At 40.4% G+C, this 16,574-nt stretch overlaps 1 protein-coding gene across 1 annotated transcript in view; it reads left to right on the top strand.

The window, feature by feature from the left end:
- PIGG (phosphatidylinositol glycan anchor biosynthesis class G) overlaps positions 1-16,574 on the top strand; it is a 2,654,828-nt gene that overhangs the window by 718,287 nt on the left and 1,919,967 nt on the right. The window contains exon 6 of the mRNA XM_044060932.1: positions 7,783-7,995. Within this exon, the coding sequence (XP_043916867.1) occupies positions 7,783-7,995 (213 nt within the window). The remainder of the gene's footprint in view (positions 1-7,782; positions 7,996-16,574) is intronic.

Genomic DNA, 16,574 nt, shown 5'->3' with positions numbered 1-16,574 from the left:
AATTAGAAAAAAAGAGATACAGTAAATCTACCATCATGGGAAATTGCAATTTTACACATATTCCCCACCATCTTTTCACATGAAAACAAACACATCATAGTAACATTGTGTGCAATGATGAAATCATACATAGTTCAATATTGGCTTGATAAAACTAAAATTACATGGGACGAATTTAAAGGACTGGCTATGAAATACATATTAGCTAGCAAACTAATTACAAGAAGCAAAAAAAAAATATCCTACTATCAGAAGTATTGGAAAACACTTATAGAAATCTTAAGGTAAAACCTGTCTATAGCCAAGGGAATACGACATCAGGACTATTCCAAACAAATACAGAAAAATAAAAAGAAAATAAACATTAGTATAACCTTTACTCATTTTAAATTTGGAAAGGTCAAGGAAGTGCAAACATACTGATTATCAGAGGTGACATCAACTGTAATAGTGTACATAGTCCTTACAAGATACAGCAAAAGTTAGGCAGGCTATAATATTTCATGAAACTGATTCAGTGACAGATTCTATTAAGATTAACATAGCTCTGAGTATGTTTTGTCTTACAAACATGAACAATTAAACTGTTACCTAATTTTGCTATTTTTAACTGATCACTGATTGCGTATGTCCCTTCTATGTTATTATGATTATTGAAAACTGATATTTCATGTATCTTGTTCTAATATATTTCTGTTTTCTTTCTTCTTTGTAAAAAAAGAGGAAAATGTAATAAAATTATATTTGAAAAAAATAATATGATGGTACATCATGGCAAGGTGTCAATAATTCAACTTTTACTTACGATGAGGGGCATTGTTTGGTGATGATGATGTTTTCCATATGACCAAATTAGGGGCCCTAGCATGAGTAAAGAATGAATTACACATATAATGTCATAACACATCATAGTTACATAGTTTTTGTTGTGTAGTTTTTGTTCTTGAATTAAACTGCTAATTTGTTTTCTGCCTTAGAGTCATGGGGAAACTTAGGCATATGTACACAGCTGGCATAAGGCAAAGATCTCTTGATTGGGATGCCAGTCACTGTCAAAATGCATGTGCACACGCGCGCGAGCACACACACACACACACACACACACACACACACACACACACACACACACACACACACACACACACACACACACACACACACACTGCAGTTACATTGTAGATAATTTAGAGACTCGCTGCTTCACCTGTCCACATCTTTGGGATGCTGGAGGAGAGCAAAGACTGTTGCAAACACCCACATGCACACACGGAGGACATGCTGAGTGCATAGCAGGCACCCTTAAGTAGTACATATTAATTCCTGTTATAATTAGACTTGCTTATTTATGTTTTATTTGTGTTTGTGTACTTTTTGCTTACTTATTTGACTCTGGTAATTAATTTTTGTTACTTTTTGCTTTCATTTTTTAAGGGGGATTGTAGGAGTGGTACGTGCATGTGTGTGTGTGTGTGTGTGTGTGTGTGTGTATAAATTTTGCGTATAGTATATATATCTGAAATTGATATTTGCATTTACTTTTATGTTAACCCTTTTCTAGTTTTGCTTTACTATCTCATTTATTTGTTAATGTTTTAATCATTTGCTGTCTGCAATCAAGAAAGCCGTTTGTTTTTCTCTTTCCTTGTATTTCTTCTCTTTAATTATTTGGCATAGATGGTGGTAAAGTGCTTTCTTTTTTATTAACTGCTGGACACTTGCACATATGTAAATATGTCTGTGATTTGAGTGTATAAGAGTTTTCATTGAGCGATGCATACATATGCTTAATTTTTTTATTTGTTCTTTTATTTCTATTATCTTCTGTGCTGATGGTGGACTTTTTTGTTGTTTTTGTGAATTGCAGGGCATTTGCTTGAATTTATGTATGATTGGTATCTGTGTGTGCAAGTGTTGTTTGCACATGTATCTTTGTACTTTTCTGTTATAGTGAAATTTGTTTCATTTGCCATGTATAGTAGTATGTAAGTTTTTAGTTGATAGAGAGTTATTTTTTTATATGAAGTATTTTTTTTTCATCTGTTCTGTTTATTAGTGATTTCATAGCAGTGAGTTGCATTTTATGTGTGGTAGTGAGGGTCGAAACTTTGAATGTTGGCAGTATGACTGGTATAGGCAGAGAGCTAGCTGATATGATGGACAGAAGGAAGGTTGGTATATTGTGTGTGCAAGAGACCAGATGGAAGGGGAGCAAGGCTAGGTGTATCGGAGGTGAGTTGAAATTGTTTTATCAGGGTGTGGATGGGAGGAGAAATGGCGTAGGGGTTATCCTGAAGGAACAGTATGCTAAGAGTGTCGGATAGAGTGATGTTTATGAAGCTGGAAACTGATGGTGTAATGATGAATGTTGTTAGTGCATATGCTCCACAAGTTGGGAGTGCGATGGATGAGAAAGAAAAATGTTGCCGTGAGTTGGATGAAATGGTAAAGATGTCCAGCAGGTAAGGGTGATAAAGGATAATGAGGGAAACATACTCACAAGCGAGGAGAGTGTGTTGAGCAGATGGAAAGAGTACTTTGAGGGGCTGATGAATGAAGAGAATGAGAGAGAGAGAAGGTTGGATGATGTGCAGATAGTGAATCATGCAGTGCAGTGGATTAGCAAGGAGGAAGTAAGGATAGCTATGAAGAGGATGAAGAATGAAAAGGCCGTTGGTCCAGATGACATACCTGTGGAAGCATGGAGGTGTTTAGGTGAAATGGCAGTGGAGTTTTTAACTAGATTGTTTAATGAAATCTTGGAAAGTGAGAGGATGCCTGAGGAATGGAGAAAAAGTGTTTTGGTACCGATTTTTAAGAATGAGGGTGATGTGCAGAGCTGTAGTAACTACAGATGGATTAAATTGATCAGTCACAGTATGGCATTATGGGAAAGAGTAGCTAGATTAAGAAGGGAGGTGATGATTAGTGATCAGCAGTATGGTTTCATGGCAGGAAAGAGCACTACAGATGCGATGTTTGCTCTGAGAGTGTTGATAGAGAAGTACAGAGAAGGTCAGAAGGAATTGTGTCTTTTGTGGACTTAGAGAAAGCATATGACAGGGTGCCAAGAGAGTTGTGGTATTGTATGAGGAAGTCAGGAGTGTCAGAGAAGTATGTAAGAGTGGTACAGGATATGTACGAGGGTAGTGTGACAGCGGTGAGGTCTGCGGTGGGAGTGACGGATGCATTTAAGGTGGAGGTGGGATTAATCAATGATCAGCTCTGAGCCCTTTCTTATTTGCAATGGTGATGGACAGGTTGACAAATGAGATCAGACAGGAGTCCCCGTGGACTATGATGTTTGCAGATGACATTGTGATCTGTAGTGAGAGTAGGGAATAGGTGGAGGAGACCCTGATAAGATGGAGATATGCTCTAGAGAGAAGAGGAATGAAGGTCAGCAGGACTAAGACAGAATGTATGTGTGTGAATGAGAGGGAGGATAGAGGAATAGTGAGGATGCAAGGAGTAAAGGTGGTGAAGGTGGATGAGTTTAAATACTTGGGATCAACAGTTCAGAGTAATGGTGAGTGTGGAAGAGAGGTGAAGAAGAGAGTACAAGCATGCTGGAGTGGGTGGAGAAAAGTGTCAGGAGTGATTTGTGACAGATGAGTACCAGTAAGAGTGAAAGGGAAATTCTACAAGAGGGTAGTGAGACCAGCTATGTTGTATGGGTTAGAGACAGTGGCATTGATAAAAAGGCAGGAGTCAGAGCTGGACGTGGCAGAGTTAAAGATGTTAAGATTTGCAATGGGTGTGATGAGGGTGAACAGGATTAGGAATAAGTATATTAGAGGGTCAGCCCAGGTTGGAAGATTTGAAGACAAAGCCAGGGAGTCAAGATTACGTTGGATTGGACATGTGCTGAAGAGGGATGCAGAGTATATTGGGAAAAAGATGCTAAGGATGAAGCTGCCAGGTAATAGAAAAAGAGGACAGGAAGAAATGGAAACAGATGATCTGCTGTGGCGACCCCAACCGGGAGGAGCCGAAAGAAGAAGAAGAGTTGCATTTTGTGTGGTTTATTATTTCTAATGTTTTGCCATTTAGCAGAGAAAAAAATAGCAGGTGATATTCACAGTAATCTGCTTTATAAATGCTAACGGGATCTTCAAATTGCACCTTACTCCTTTATTTAAATACTCAAAGCATGATGAAGTGGAACATATTTTTGTAGTTCTGAGCATGCAACAGAAAACCCATATCACTTGAGAAGTGATGTAAACTGTCAAGAAATTAACGTATTTAAGTGCAGAAAATACTGTGTTTATCTGTAAAGTCACAAATACTATTGTGAATTTTCAGCAGTAGTTTGTGGGTGGGGCACCCTTTGCAGAGCTCTTATGAATTTCTACAATAAACTGCACTGAGTGCCTCTGATCTGTAGCTTACCTAAACTGTTTTAAAGTTTATTACTTTATTCTCTGTAAATGAAGTCTGTATATGGACACCCTTGTTTGGCTTTAGAAGATGGGAAACAGGGAAGATAGAATAGCTAGAAATAGAGCAGAGAGAAGACGAAGGAAACACAAAAGGAAGACATTAAGAGGATTATACTACACGAGGTGGGAGATGATGGGCGCTAAGTTTTTTTCTGGGCATAGACCCCCATTTCTCCAATTTATTATTTTTTGTGACAAAAACACAGAATGCAGACATGGCAGACAGGAACATGATAATGGGCTAACAGTGGGAGGGGAGACATGACATGTAGGTGGCAAATAGACATAAAAGGAGGATGAGGAAAGTTGGGAGGCAGCCTCCACCCTGGTCCAGAATACTGCAAATATTACTGCACTCTGATGGGGGTGGAGGCCTCCTGTGGCTTGATGATCAGAGCTGAAAAGGTGTGCAAATCTTCTACCATTAGAAGAGAAATTGGTAAGGGCACCAGTGTTGCAAATTATAGTGAGATGTATCTGCCATAACACCTGTCTACCTATAACTCTTACATGCTTCATCATCAGGTGTTCTATCTACCTCAGTTGTGAGGCAAGCTCTACATACAATACACGATAAATGTGGACATTGTAACTTTATGTAAAATCATTCTACCTGTCAAATCAGTTTAACTACATCTTGACATTTTTTCACAGGGTCAGCAGAGTGGCTGTTGACAACGATTCCATCACTGTCATAGTCACAACATAGCATGAAGACAGTAGCACACAGCTGCAGAGTGTAGAAGCAGGGCCCCTACCCCACAGGTGGATAACTGCACAGGCAGTTACACAAGATCACACACTCAGCAGATTGAGGAAATAACATTACACTGAGGGGACACCACATTGCTCAACACTTATTTCTTGTGCACAGCCTGAACATCTTGATGAAGAAGCTGTCCTTTTAATGATACCAATACTCAGTGTCACAACTGTACACAGAAGTGCCAGATGAAGAGATATTTCACAGTTAGCTTCAGAGACATGCAAAACGTTGGCTGCTTAAGACCAGATGTTCCATGATGGTTCTCCTTTATAACATCGATTTACCATAAAGAATGAACTCCCAGAATGACAAATTTCGCCTCCTGGAAAATAACCAGTTGGCCACCACTGCTGACCTTTGCCCTTTTTTCCACTGTAATGCAGTCTTGGAGTTGGAATATTTAAGTGGGTTTTTTTTTTCTTTTTTTGTCAGTGGAGGCCAAGTGGTTAGTTTCCCGGAGGCGAACTTCACCATTATGAGAGTTCACTCTTTTGAAGTTTAGATGTTGTTGTCTCAGTGTTAAGCGAGATAGCATTGTGGTTAATTGATGTTAGATAAGTAGTACCTCCGTGACATAGTTTAGGCACAGGTTACTACTACTGAGAATTGGGTAGAGATGATTAGAGTACTGCATCATATACATGAGGTATTTCACCAGTTTATGTGAATGGTGGAGGCCAGGAACAATGCCATGACGATTCTTATGCTCAGCATGCTTGCAGACACAGCATCCATGTCAGCCTTCATGTGCAAATGAGTAAAGACTTGGCAGGCACACGCTGGAAATACAGCTGGACATTGATGACGGACTATCTGTGTGCATAGTGGACATGTAGGCTGGACACCATGGGTATCTCACTTAAGTCCTGAAGGCATGCATGTGGATTCCCTCAAGGTGGCAGCCAGGTCTCAACAGACTTCAGCAACACATGGCAGAACTTCTCAGTCAAGGTCAAGGTCCCACAACACTGTTAGGTCAATTTCTAGAGGTTCCTCTGCCACCTGTAGATCCCATCATCAGAGCAACTCAATATGAAGCTCACATACCAGAACTTGCTCATGATCTTTGGGAGCATCACTCACACTATCCTTAGGGGACATTGTGTGTGACACCTTCCATATGTAAGTGAGATGTTGAACACCATATAGTACTTACCCAGAAGTCACTTTTTAGACAGGGCCAGTGCTTCAGTTTTCCCTTGTATCTAAAAAACAGTAAATGCACAATAGCAGGAAAAATATATAAAACAGACTTCATTTTTTTAAGGTAATAACTTTTTATTTCTCTGCAAAGGTAAATTCATCATGATGATGGCTAATACATTATGAAAAAGCAATCCTGATGTGTGGAGAAATGTCTGAGGTACAGCGTAAGTAGACCATGCACTACTCAGCATATCCCATAGTAACACTGTATGCATCATGTACTACATTTGTGACTTTTCACTGACATGTAGTGAATGTCGTGGCCCTTAGTTGTGGACTAGGTGCTGCCTCTTTGCTCAAGAAGCCATACACCACGCACTAGTCCACCGGGAGAGGTTGCTGTGCTATTGCCACTGTCTGCCTACTGTTGCTGTTATCACTGATGGTAGAAATTATAGTGACCTGCACTGCCGCTGTCAGTGACATGCTGTAATAGTTGTGCACCAGATGAACACATGATCATGTTCTACAGAATGTAGCAGCCATTCAAAGTGCTGCATGCAGTAGCAGGGTCATACAGAAGGGGCAACAAAAATGTGTTTTGAACAAGCCAAACACTAGCTCAGTTACTATCCATGTTTGGGACGGGGCAGTGTTGAAACCGTCCTCAGCAGAACTCTTCTACTGAAACAGTGATTTCTGTCTTTTGTTTGGAGTGCTGTACACTACAGGTGGAAGTAAAAACTTGTGAAATATGTTAACATCTACAAGCAGCAATGTTAATACTTCAGAGATACCAAAAGGGCTTGCTGCCTGTTCCTTATAGGTTCATAGGTATTTACTAGGCTAACGACCACAATGGCCTTTTTAAGCCTAGCCATGCATCCCAAATCTGTGACAAGTTCTGATACCTTTGATAAGTGTAAGCATGGGCCTGTGAGATGAAACATTTACAGGTTACCTCTGTCCATTAGAGACATAAGTGCCAAACCAGGGATGAATTTCCAGTTTCCCATCCAATTGTCCAAGTTGCACTTGAATTGGATTAGGGAGGAACTCTGCTTCACATGGATGGGAGCCTGTTCCATAGATGGCGTAGTCCCTGGGATACATACCTTTCTCTCCAGCAGGTCCTATTTATATCACAGGCAAGATTTAAGTCATTAGAATCTTGTTCTTGGATTCTAAGTAATGCAAATAAAATGACCACTATGACTTGTAATGCTGGTTTGAATTTTATTTAATATATTCTACTCTCTGCAGGGTGGGAGTACTTACACCTTGCTCTGCTTTCCCACTTATATAACTATTCTGTGTCTGACAGATACCTGAAGTATATTGTAGTCCTCTAGAAATAAAAATGTGAATGCGATAAATGTTGAGTAGGCTGCTGTAATTTAAATGGCCTGTTGCTTTGTTCATTTTTAGATTCCTTTATTGTGCCTGCGTATGTGGAACAGACAGACATTACTCCCACTCTGGCCATTGGATTTGGTTTACCAATACCACAGAACAGTTTGGGACATCTTATCCTTCCTGTTATAGAGAGGAGATCCATGAGAGAGCAGTTAAGATTATTACATATCAATGGTTTCCAGCTTAGTAAACTACTTCAGAATAGCATCCCTGCCTATGAAAAAGGTAAGTCTCATTATGAATTAATAAATTAGTTATATGTCTTCGTAGTTTTTTTTTCATCCATTGTTTCACCAGTGTTTCCTGCTTGAGAACAACCTCTCCAGCTCTCTGCAGCTAGTTCATCTTTTGCAGGAAGGGATACGAGATCTTATTGTCTATTGTAAATGCAGATTTAAAGGCTTTAGGTGTTTAACATTAATGTGGACTGCAGTAAATAAACCAGCAAGACTACACTTGGCCATACTGGGGTTCATAACCTGTCTGTAAAATACTGTACCCTGGCAGACACTATAGTGAAAGCATTGGTGCTTCATTTGCAGTTTTTTTTTTCTAACCATTCAGAAGTTTATGTAAGTAAGTCTGCTGTACACTTGCAATCTGCAGAGCCGTAGTCAATGTGACCTTGTGCTCTGATTGAGATAATCTGCAGAGTCAGAGAATGCAAGGTTTGGAGAGGAGGGGATGCATTTGATTTGTCACACCAGCCAGTTACCTGGTGCCATTACTGGTACACAGTAAGTATGCCATAGAGGAGGTTGTACGTTTGATATGTACTGTGACGACCCACTACTGCCAACCAGTAATCAAGGAGCCTCAATCATCACCACTGGCAACAGAGGGGGATGTTCACTTAGAGGATAACAGATACACACACAGTATTTCCAGATGTAGCTCTTTGCATCAAGTGCAATTTCTCTTAAGAGCACAAAGAGACCACAGTCAGTCTGGGGCTGGTTTCTCCCTCTTCCTTAAGATCCCCAGTAAGACTCCCTACTGGCACAGCTGTAGAGTTGAGATCTCAGCTGAGTGACCAAACCAAGACCTCCAGCATCATCTTTGACCAACCAGTGCTTCGTCCCCTTGCCCAAGTAGCTGGCACACACACTCTTTGAGGTTTGATTTATGCACACACACACCCCTGGGAAAGGATGGCACAGATATACTAGCTATATCCCCTTTTGCCCAGACTATAAGGTAGTTACCACAGCCACCAGTCACTCCTTATCAGCGACTTTAGGGCCCTTAATAAAAGGTGTCCAACTTTACTATGTAATAATTAATACTAATACAAATGGTAGTTTGACCAAGTGCAATGCTATAAGGTGTGGCCTACACTCTGTCACCAAATAAATATGCAAGTACTCTCAGAAATCTTAAATATCTGTACACAGATCAGCCACAATGAAAGGTTTAAATATATGTAAGAGTAAATAATAAAAGAACAAGACAATACTAAAAATATATTCAGAGTGACATCAGAGTTCAAAACCACAGGAAATATTTAAAATTATACAATGACCCCCCCCATTAATATTGCAAAATGTGCACACTGATTGGACAGCGTGCCCATTGTAAATCCCACAATATACCAATGGAAAAAGGTCAGATCGCCTGGACTTTTTTCCATTGATATAAAGGGCTCAAAACATTTTTTTTACAAATAAAAAATAGAACAAAAAGGTACAACAGAGACTTTCTTTTCTCGCTTCCATTTCAAAGCATTGATGTACTGAGTATGCATGGGATGCAAGTCTCATATGCATGCTTAGTACTTCAAAACAACGAAGCAGTGTACCACAGCCAGTGGAAGAACAGTAATGCTCTGTTATACAAAGACATTATTTAAGAAAAGTAAGTATTTTTTTTCTTAAATAATATCATTGTATAATAGCAATAACTGACTCCGTGGTTGTGGTATATTGAAATTTACCCACGGTTGGCTTTATTTAATCACTTGGGCTTCGCCCTCGTGATTATACCACACCAACCGTGGGTAAATCTTCAATATACCTCACCACATCATCGGTTATTGCTTAATAACACCGCAGTACAGACTCACACAAATAAAGAAAAATATCTAAACTAAACTTCACAGTATTCCTGACTGAATCTAAGAGAGTTATACTGTTCCCTAGAAACTTATATCATTAGAGCAAGGCAGATGTGGTGAATGGCTCTTGTTATTGTCAGGTCCAAGACATAATGCAGAATGCTCTTTCTCACCAAGAGACTTCTCAGAATAATATCTAAAATATTACTGCTGGGATAGCTTGCAGAATGACATCATTTCTGGTCATTTGACTTCTAGTTTTCAGGCCAAAACCCCATTGCTGGCAGCTGATAGCATTTAGCATCTACCTGTAAAAATAGTCATGCAAGGACTTTTTTCGGATCTTTGGCAGATGCTGAAAGTCATAAAACAATTACATTCCTTCATGCTTCCAAAGTAACAATGAGTTCATCCTAAAGACAATACAGAAAGCTTCCTAGTACATACTTTGTGTCTCTAGCTGCATTGAAACATCTTTGTGGTGTAGCCTATAAAGTAATTTAGTTTCAGATATTTTTCTAAAGTTTGCTGGACTGAGGTTAACCTCCAGTATTCCAGTTTCCACTGTTAAAGTATATACATTTAAACAGTTACAATAGTGCATGTACATGTCTGTTCTCTTCCAGTAGGGCACACTGTGGATACATTTTAAATACAGCACTTTACAAATAACTTTTCAACACAAACATCTGTACAGAGAAGTTTGATATACACATGACGTACAGTTCTAATACCTTTGTGACACAAGCATCTTATCTAGATTAGTTTGATATTCACAAATTACATATCATTATTTACAAAATTTCAGCTATCTGTGTGGTAGTACCTCCTTTTGTCGCATGTCCCACCAGCCAATTACTGTGCTTCCAACAAAAAGCAGAACCTGGTGCTATTAGTGGTACACAGTAAGTATATCATAGATGAAGTTGTACATTTGATCTGCCCCACCAACCAGCTACTGTGCTCCAAGTGTAGCTAAGTAACTTTTATCTGCACTTTTATCAGATAGTACACGATTTAAAGTAATTTGTTTGTGTTGCATTGAGGAATATCTAGCTGGAAGCTGTGACTCTGTTTTTCAGTTGTACAAGTGGTATTTTCAGTTAAGGCTTGTTAAAAAACTTGCATAGCCAGTGATAGTGGGGGTAGTTTCCTTCATTGTTATTCAGTTTCTGTCTTATACAAGTGGTACAGTGAATTATCTTCTGTTTAAACTGTGAGCTTTGGCTGGCTAAGACCTGTATGCTATCAATTGAACGCATAAGTGAAGCTAAGTAACTTTTATCTGCACTTTTATCAAATAATACACGATTTAAAGTAATTTGTTTGTGTTGCATTGAGGAATATCTAGCTGGAAGCTGTGACTCTGTTTTTCAGTAGTACAAGTGGTATTTTCAGTTAAGGCCTGTTAAGAGACCTGCATAGCCAGTGATAGTGGGGGTAGTTTCCTTCATTGTTATTCAGTTTCTGTCTTATACAAGTGGTACAGTGAATTATCTTCTGTTTAAACTGTGAGCTTTGGCTGGCTAAGACCTGTATGCTATCAATTGAACGCATAAGTGAAGCTAAGTAACTTTTATCTGCACTTTTATCAAATAATACACGATTTAAAGTAATTTGTTTGTGTTGCATTGAGGAATATCTAGCTGGAAGCTGTGACTCTGTTTTTCAGTAGTACAAGTGGTATTTTCAGTTAAGGCCTGTTAAGAGACCTGCATAGCCAGTGATAAGTGGGGGTAGTTTCCTTCATTGTTATTCAGTTTCTGTCTTATACAAGTGGTACAGTGAATTATCTTCTGTTTAAACTGTGAGCTTTGGCTGGCTAAGACCTGTATGCTATCAATTGAATGCATAAGTGAAGTTAAGTAACTTTTATCTGCACTTTTATCAAATAATACACAATTTATAGTAATTTGTTTGTGTTGCATTGAGGAATATCTAGCTGGAAGCTGTGACTCTGTTTTTCAGTAGTACAAGTGGTATTTTCAGTTAAGGCTTGTTAAAAAACCTGCATAGCCAGTGATAGTGGGGGTAGTTTCCTTCATTGTTATTCAGTTTCTGTCTTATACAAGTGGTACAGTGAATTATCTTCTGTTTAAACTGTGAGCTTTGGCTGGCTAAGACCTGTATGCTATCAATTGAATGCATAAGTGAAGCTAAGTGACTTTTATCTGCACTTTTACCAAATAATACACGATTTAAAGTAATTTGTTTGTGTTGCATTGAGGAATATCTAGCTGGAAGCTGTGACTCTGTTTTTCAGTAGTACAAGTGGTATTTTCAGTTAAGGCCTGTTAAAAGACCTGCATAGCCAGTGATAGTGGGTGTAGTTTCCTTCATTGTTATTCAGTTTCTGTCTTATACAAGTGGTACAGTGAATTATCTTCTGTTTAAACTGTGAGCTTTGGCTGGCTAAGACCTGTATGCTATCAACTGAAAGCATAAGTGAAGCTAAGTAACTTTTATCTGCACTTTTATCAAATAATACACGATTTAAAGTAATTTGTTTGTGTTGCATTGAGGAATATCTAGCTGGAAGCTGTGACTCTGTTTTTCAGAAGGTTCCCGCCCACCCTCCCTGTTTTTGTCTTGGTGTTGATCTTGGCTTTGAAACTGTCCGCCCCTCTTGTAAATTTGCACTTGGATACTCCTCCTGGGTCCATCTCATTTGCTCACTCAAAAAAAAAAAAAAAAAAATGTATCTGCTTTTACTGTATTTGTGTTTCTTCCTACTTTATTTTGCTTTTGCGTCATCTTAAAAGTACTCAATTGTATTTATTACTGCTTGGTGTAACTCACTCTAAGCCTTTTAGTTTAAGCACTTGGGCTTCAGACCAGTTGTTTTACATAAAGAAGGTTTGTGGTCTGCACTATAGTGGCAGGACAGGTAGCTTACATCTTTCTAAGTTGGGAACTGCTGATTGAGGGCTCAGTGTTTGTTATTCTAAAAGTGTATTAATTCTGGTTTAAGCACCTGGGCTTCAGGCCAGTTATTTTACATTAAGAGGGTTCGTGGTCTGCACTCTTGTGGGAGGAGAGGCTGGACTCTACCCTTCTGAGCTGGGAATTTCTGGTTAAAGGCTTATAGTACCTGCATATTTGAACTGCTTCTTACTGAAATTGGTACACCTTGTTTGCTGTAGCATAGACTAGATCCAGGCCTGCTGAATCTAGCTTTGTTTGTATAACTTGAGCACTAATCCAGGCATTTTTTAAAGTACTCAATTGTATTTATTACTGCTTGGTAGTAACTTGATTAAAGTGTAACTGTCATTCTAAGTCTTTTGGATTAAGCACTTGGGCTCAGACCAGTTGTTTTACATTAGGAAGGTTTGTGGCCTGCACTGTGGTGGCAGGACAGGTAGCTTACATCCTTCTAAGTTGGGAACTGCTGATTGAGGGCTCAGTGTCTGTTATTCTAAAAGTGTATTAGTTCTGGTTTAAGCACTTGGGCTTCAGGCCAGTTATTTTACATTAAGAAGGTTCGTGGTCTGCACTCTTGTGTGAGGAGAGGCTGGACTCTGCCCTTCTGAGCTGGGAATTTCTGTTTAAAGGCTTATAGTGCCTGCATATTTGAACTGTCTCTTACTGAAATTGGTACACCTTGTTTGCTGTAACATAGACTAGACCCAGGCCTGCTGAATCTAGCTTTGTTTGTATGCTTGTTTGCTTGTTATTTCCCCGAAACGCTAATTCCTCCTAAAACGCGGCTTTTCAGCGCTTCTGTGGATCCCTAGTGATATCTGCATTGCTTACTGTACTTATTTCCTTGTTTCACTTGAAAGAAAGTTACTGTTTGTCATTTTTGCATTTAAGTTACCTGTAACACATTGCATTTAAGTTAACTGGCACTTGCTCACTAAAGCAATTATATAAGTCAGCACTAAAAAATTAAAAGCACTACACCCTCACAAACTCCCCTTGAGTACCTTGTTCCCCATTGGCTCTTTTTTCAATTATAAAGGAATTCCCAATACTATTCTAGCATGTCCAAAGGTCAGTTGTCAATCTCCTCTCCGGTCCAGCTGGTGAATCTGGGAATCTTGAGGCAATGTTACAACTGCCTCATGTACACAGACAACCCTCTCCTCCTCCCAACAAATTCCAACACATGTGAGAGATGCAACCATATAGCCAAACTGGAGGCTAAGCTCTCTCAACTCAGTACTGGCGTAACCAGTCAGGAGGAGAAGGAAACCACACTCACTACAATTCCAATCTCACGTAGACCAACCACGACAGCAAACCAAACACATAAACACACAAAAACATACTCGGAGGCTCTAAATAAAAATCTGCCTAAGCAGCAGAGACCTCCAAAGCAGACACCCAAGCAACCGCTATCCCAAAACAAAACACGTGCAACACATAGCTCACAAAGCCAGTGTGCTGAACAGTCACAGCCCTTAAGACTAAACAACACACCTGATACACTTGTAATAGGTGACTCTATCGTCAGGCACACTGACGTCCCGCTCACCAGGCTGAACAAGGAGAAGGTCACGGTGAGCTGCCTGTCGGGCGCTAGGATCTGCCACATAACACAAGCACTCAGGTTACTCCAAGGCAAGTACAAATATGACTCCGTCATTGTCCATGCTGGTGTGAATGACCTGAGACGTACCTCCCTGGACTACATGAAAAGAGACATAGAGGAGCTCTCTGAGCATGTATCCCAGGCCGGTATGACCCTGACCTTGAGTATCATCTTACCCTCACCAAGAATGATACCACAATATGAAGACAAGATGATTAATTTCAACAACTGGCTTAAGTATTGGTGTCATTCAAAGGGGATCCAATGCCTGTCAGCCTGGGATGACATGCTCGACAAGCCATGATGCTTCGCTAGGGACAGCTTGCACCTGTCACCCCTGGGCTTTCGGATATTGGCAAAGGCTCTTGCTACCCCCATAGTGCCTTTTTTAGGCAAGGCTCAAAAGACAAACCCACCTGCATAGGTATCACAAGGGATAAGAAACTAAGAGTAATGCTACTCAACGCCAGAAGACTAAACCTCAAGATGCACGCACTCAAAACTCTCCTTAGCATGGAGAACATCGATATCTGTGCAGTAACAGAAACCTGGTTCAAGGCTCCCGAGAGCACCCCAGCACTAACAGGTTATACCTCATACCATGCTTTTCGGCCCCAAAACTTGGACCGAACCAGAAAAGGAGGGGGAGTATCAATATTCGTCAAAGATACCCACACCTCCAGGTTGGTGGCACAGCACGAAGCATCAGAGACTATCCATGTGCAACTAACAGTGGGTAAAACTGCCTTCCAGTTTATAGCCTGCTACAGACCACCCTCCCAAACCCAGGAACCCCACTCGGCCTTCCTGAGAGCACTGGAAAATATGAAGGTCTCTCCAAACACCATTATATTGGGCGACTTCTACTACCCAAACATAGACTGGGAGCATTACTCTAGCTCCAACACCCTAACTCAAAGGTTCCTAAAATTTATAAACTCAAATGCTATGGAACAACTTGTTACCACTCCCACAAGAGGGGAAAACATACTGGACCTGATCATCACCAACATGGGGACTCTATGCTCCAGACCAGAAGTGTATCCCTCACTGGTAAGATCAGACCATAAACTAATCTCACTGGATATTCACATCCCGACCCCACCCCCTGCCCAGAAAACCACAGTGAAAAACTTCTCTAAAGCAAATTTCACACTCCTCAAAACCGAGGTGGAATCCTTCAAAGCCCCCAGGCCTGTGGAAAATATGGCCCAGACCGCAGAATCCTTTATAAACGCATTCTATGAACACCTTCAGGAATGCATGGATCATGCAATCCCAAATAAAACCAAGACCCATTCCTCCAAAGGCAGGCGTCCTGTCTGGTGGACCCAGCCATAAACAAACTATACAATAGAAGGAGGAAGCTACTACATGATAGAGCAAAATCCCAAAAAGGGAAGGCATCTCTGATCAGTGTTAGCAAAAAACTACGGGCACTCATAAAATCGTCTAAGGCCAGCTTCGAGAGAAAAATTGCACAGGACACTAAGGATAATCACAAGGCTTTCTTTAGTTATGTTAGGAACCTGGGTGGGAATTCCCAGATATGCTCAGAATTAGTCCAAAATGACAAAAAATACACCGTACCCACAGACGTTGCCAACATCCTAGCTGACAGGTTCAGCGCAAACTTCTTCCCTCCCCCTCCCCACCAAAAGGGCAAATATCTATCCCAGCAGAGTGCTGCCCCCCTGACATCTCAGATGCTCAGGTAAGAGCCGCCCTCTCCAAGCAAAAAACACAGCATCAATGGGACCAGACGGTGTCCCGGGCTACGTCCTACATGAACTCCAAGAAGAGCTAAACCCAAACATAAAACTACTGTTCAATCTCAGTCTTACCACAGGATATGTACCCAAAGAGTGGCATACAGCAACAGTGGTCCCTCTCCACAAAGGTGGTGCCTCAACGGATCCTGGAAACTATCGCCCCATAAGCCTGACTAGCTTGGTTTGCAAAGCTATGGAAAGGATCATCATGGACCTCATAAATAAAGATATTGGGGACCTACAGACACTGGATCCTACCCAGTTTGGCTTTGTTAAGGGCAGATCCTGCCTCTTAAACCTGGTCGATTTCTTTGAAACCGTCACCAAGGCCATTGACAAGGGGAAGGTGGTCCACACAGCCTACCTGGACCTTGCAAAAGCCTTCGATACAATACCCCACTCGGGCATTATAGATAAGCTCACCAGCTTAAATATAAATCCC

This window comes from Protopterus annectens, chromosome 2.part0 (genome assembly GCF_019279795.1).
Source record: "Protopterus annectens isolate FY-2018-M chromosome 2.part0, PAN1.0, whole genome shotgun sequence".
Taxonomy (NCBI): Eukaryota; Metazoa; Chordata; order Ceratodontiformes; family Protopteridae; genus Protopterus; species Protopterus annectens.
The sequence above is the reverse complement of the archived record's forward strand: the minus strand, read 5'-3'. Positions and strand labels throughout refer to the sequence as shown.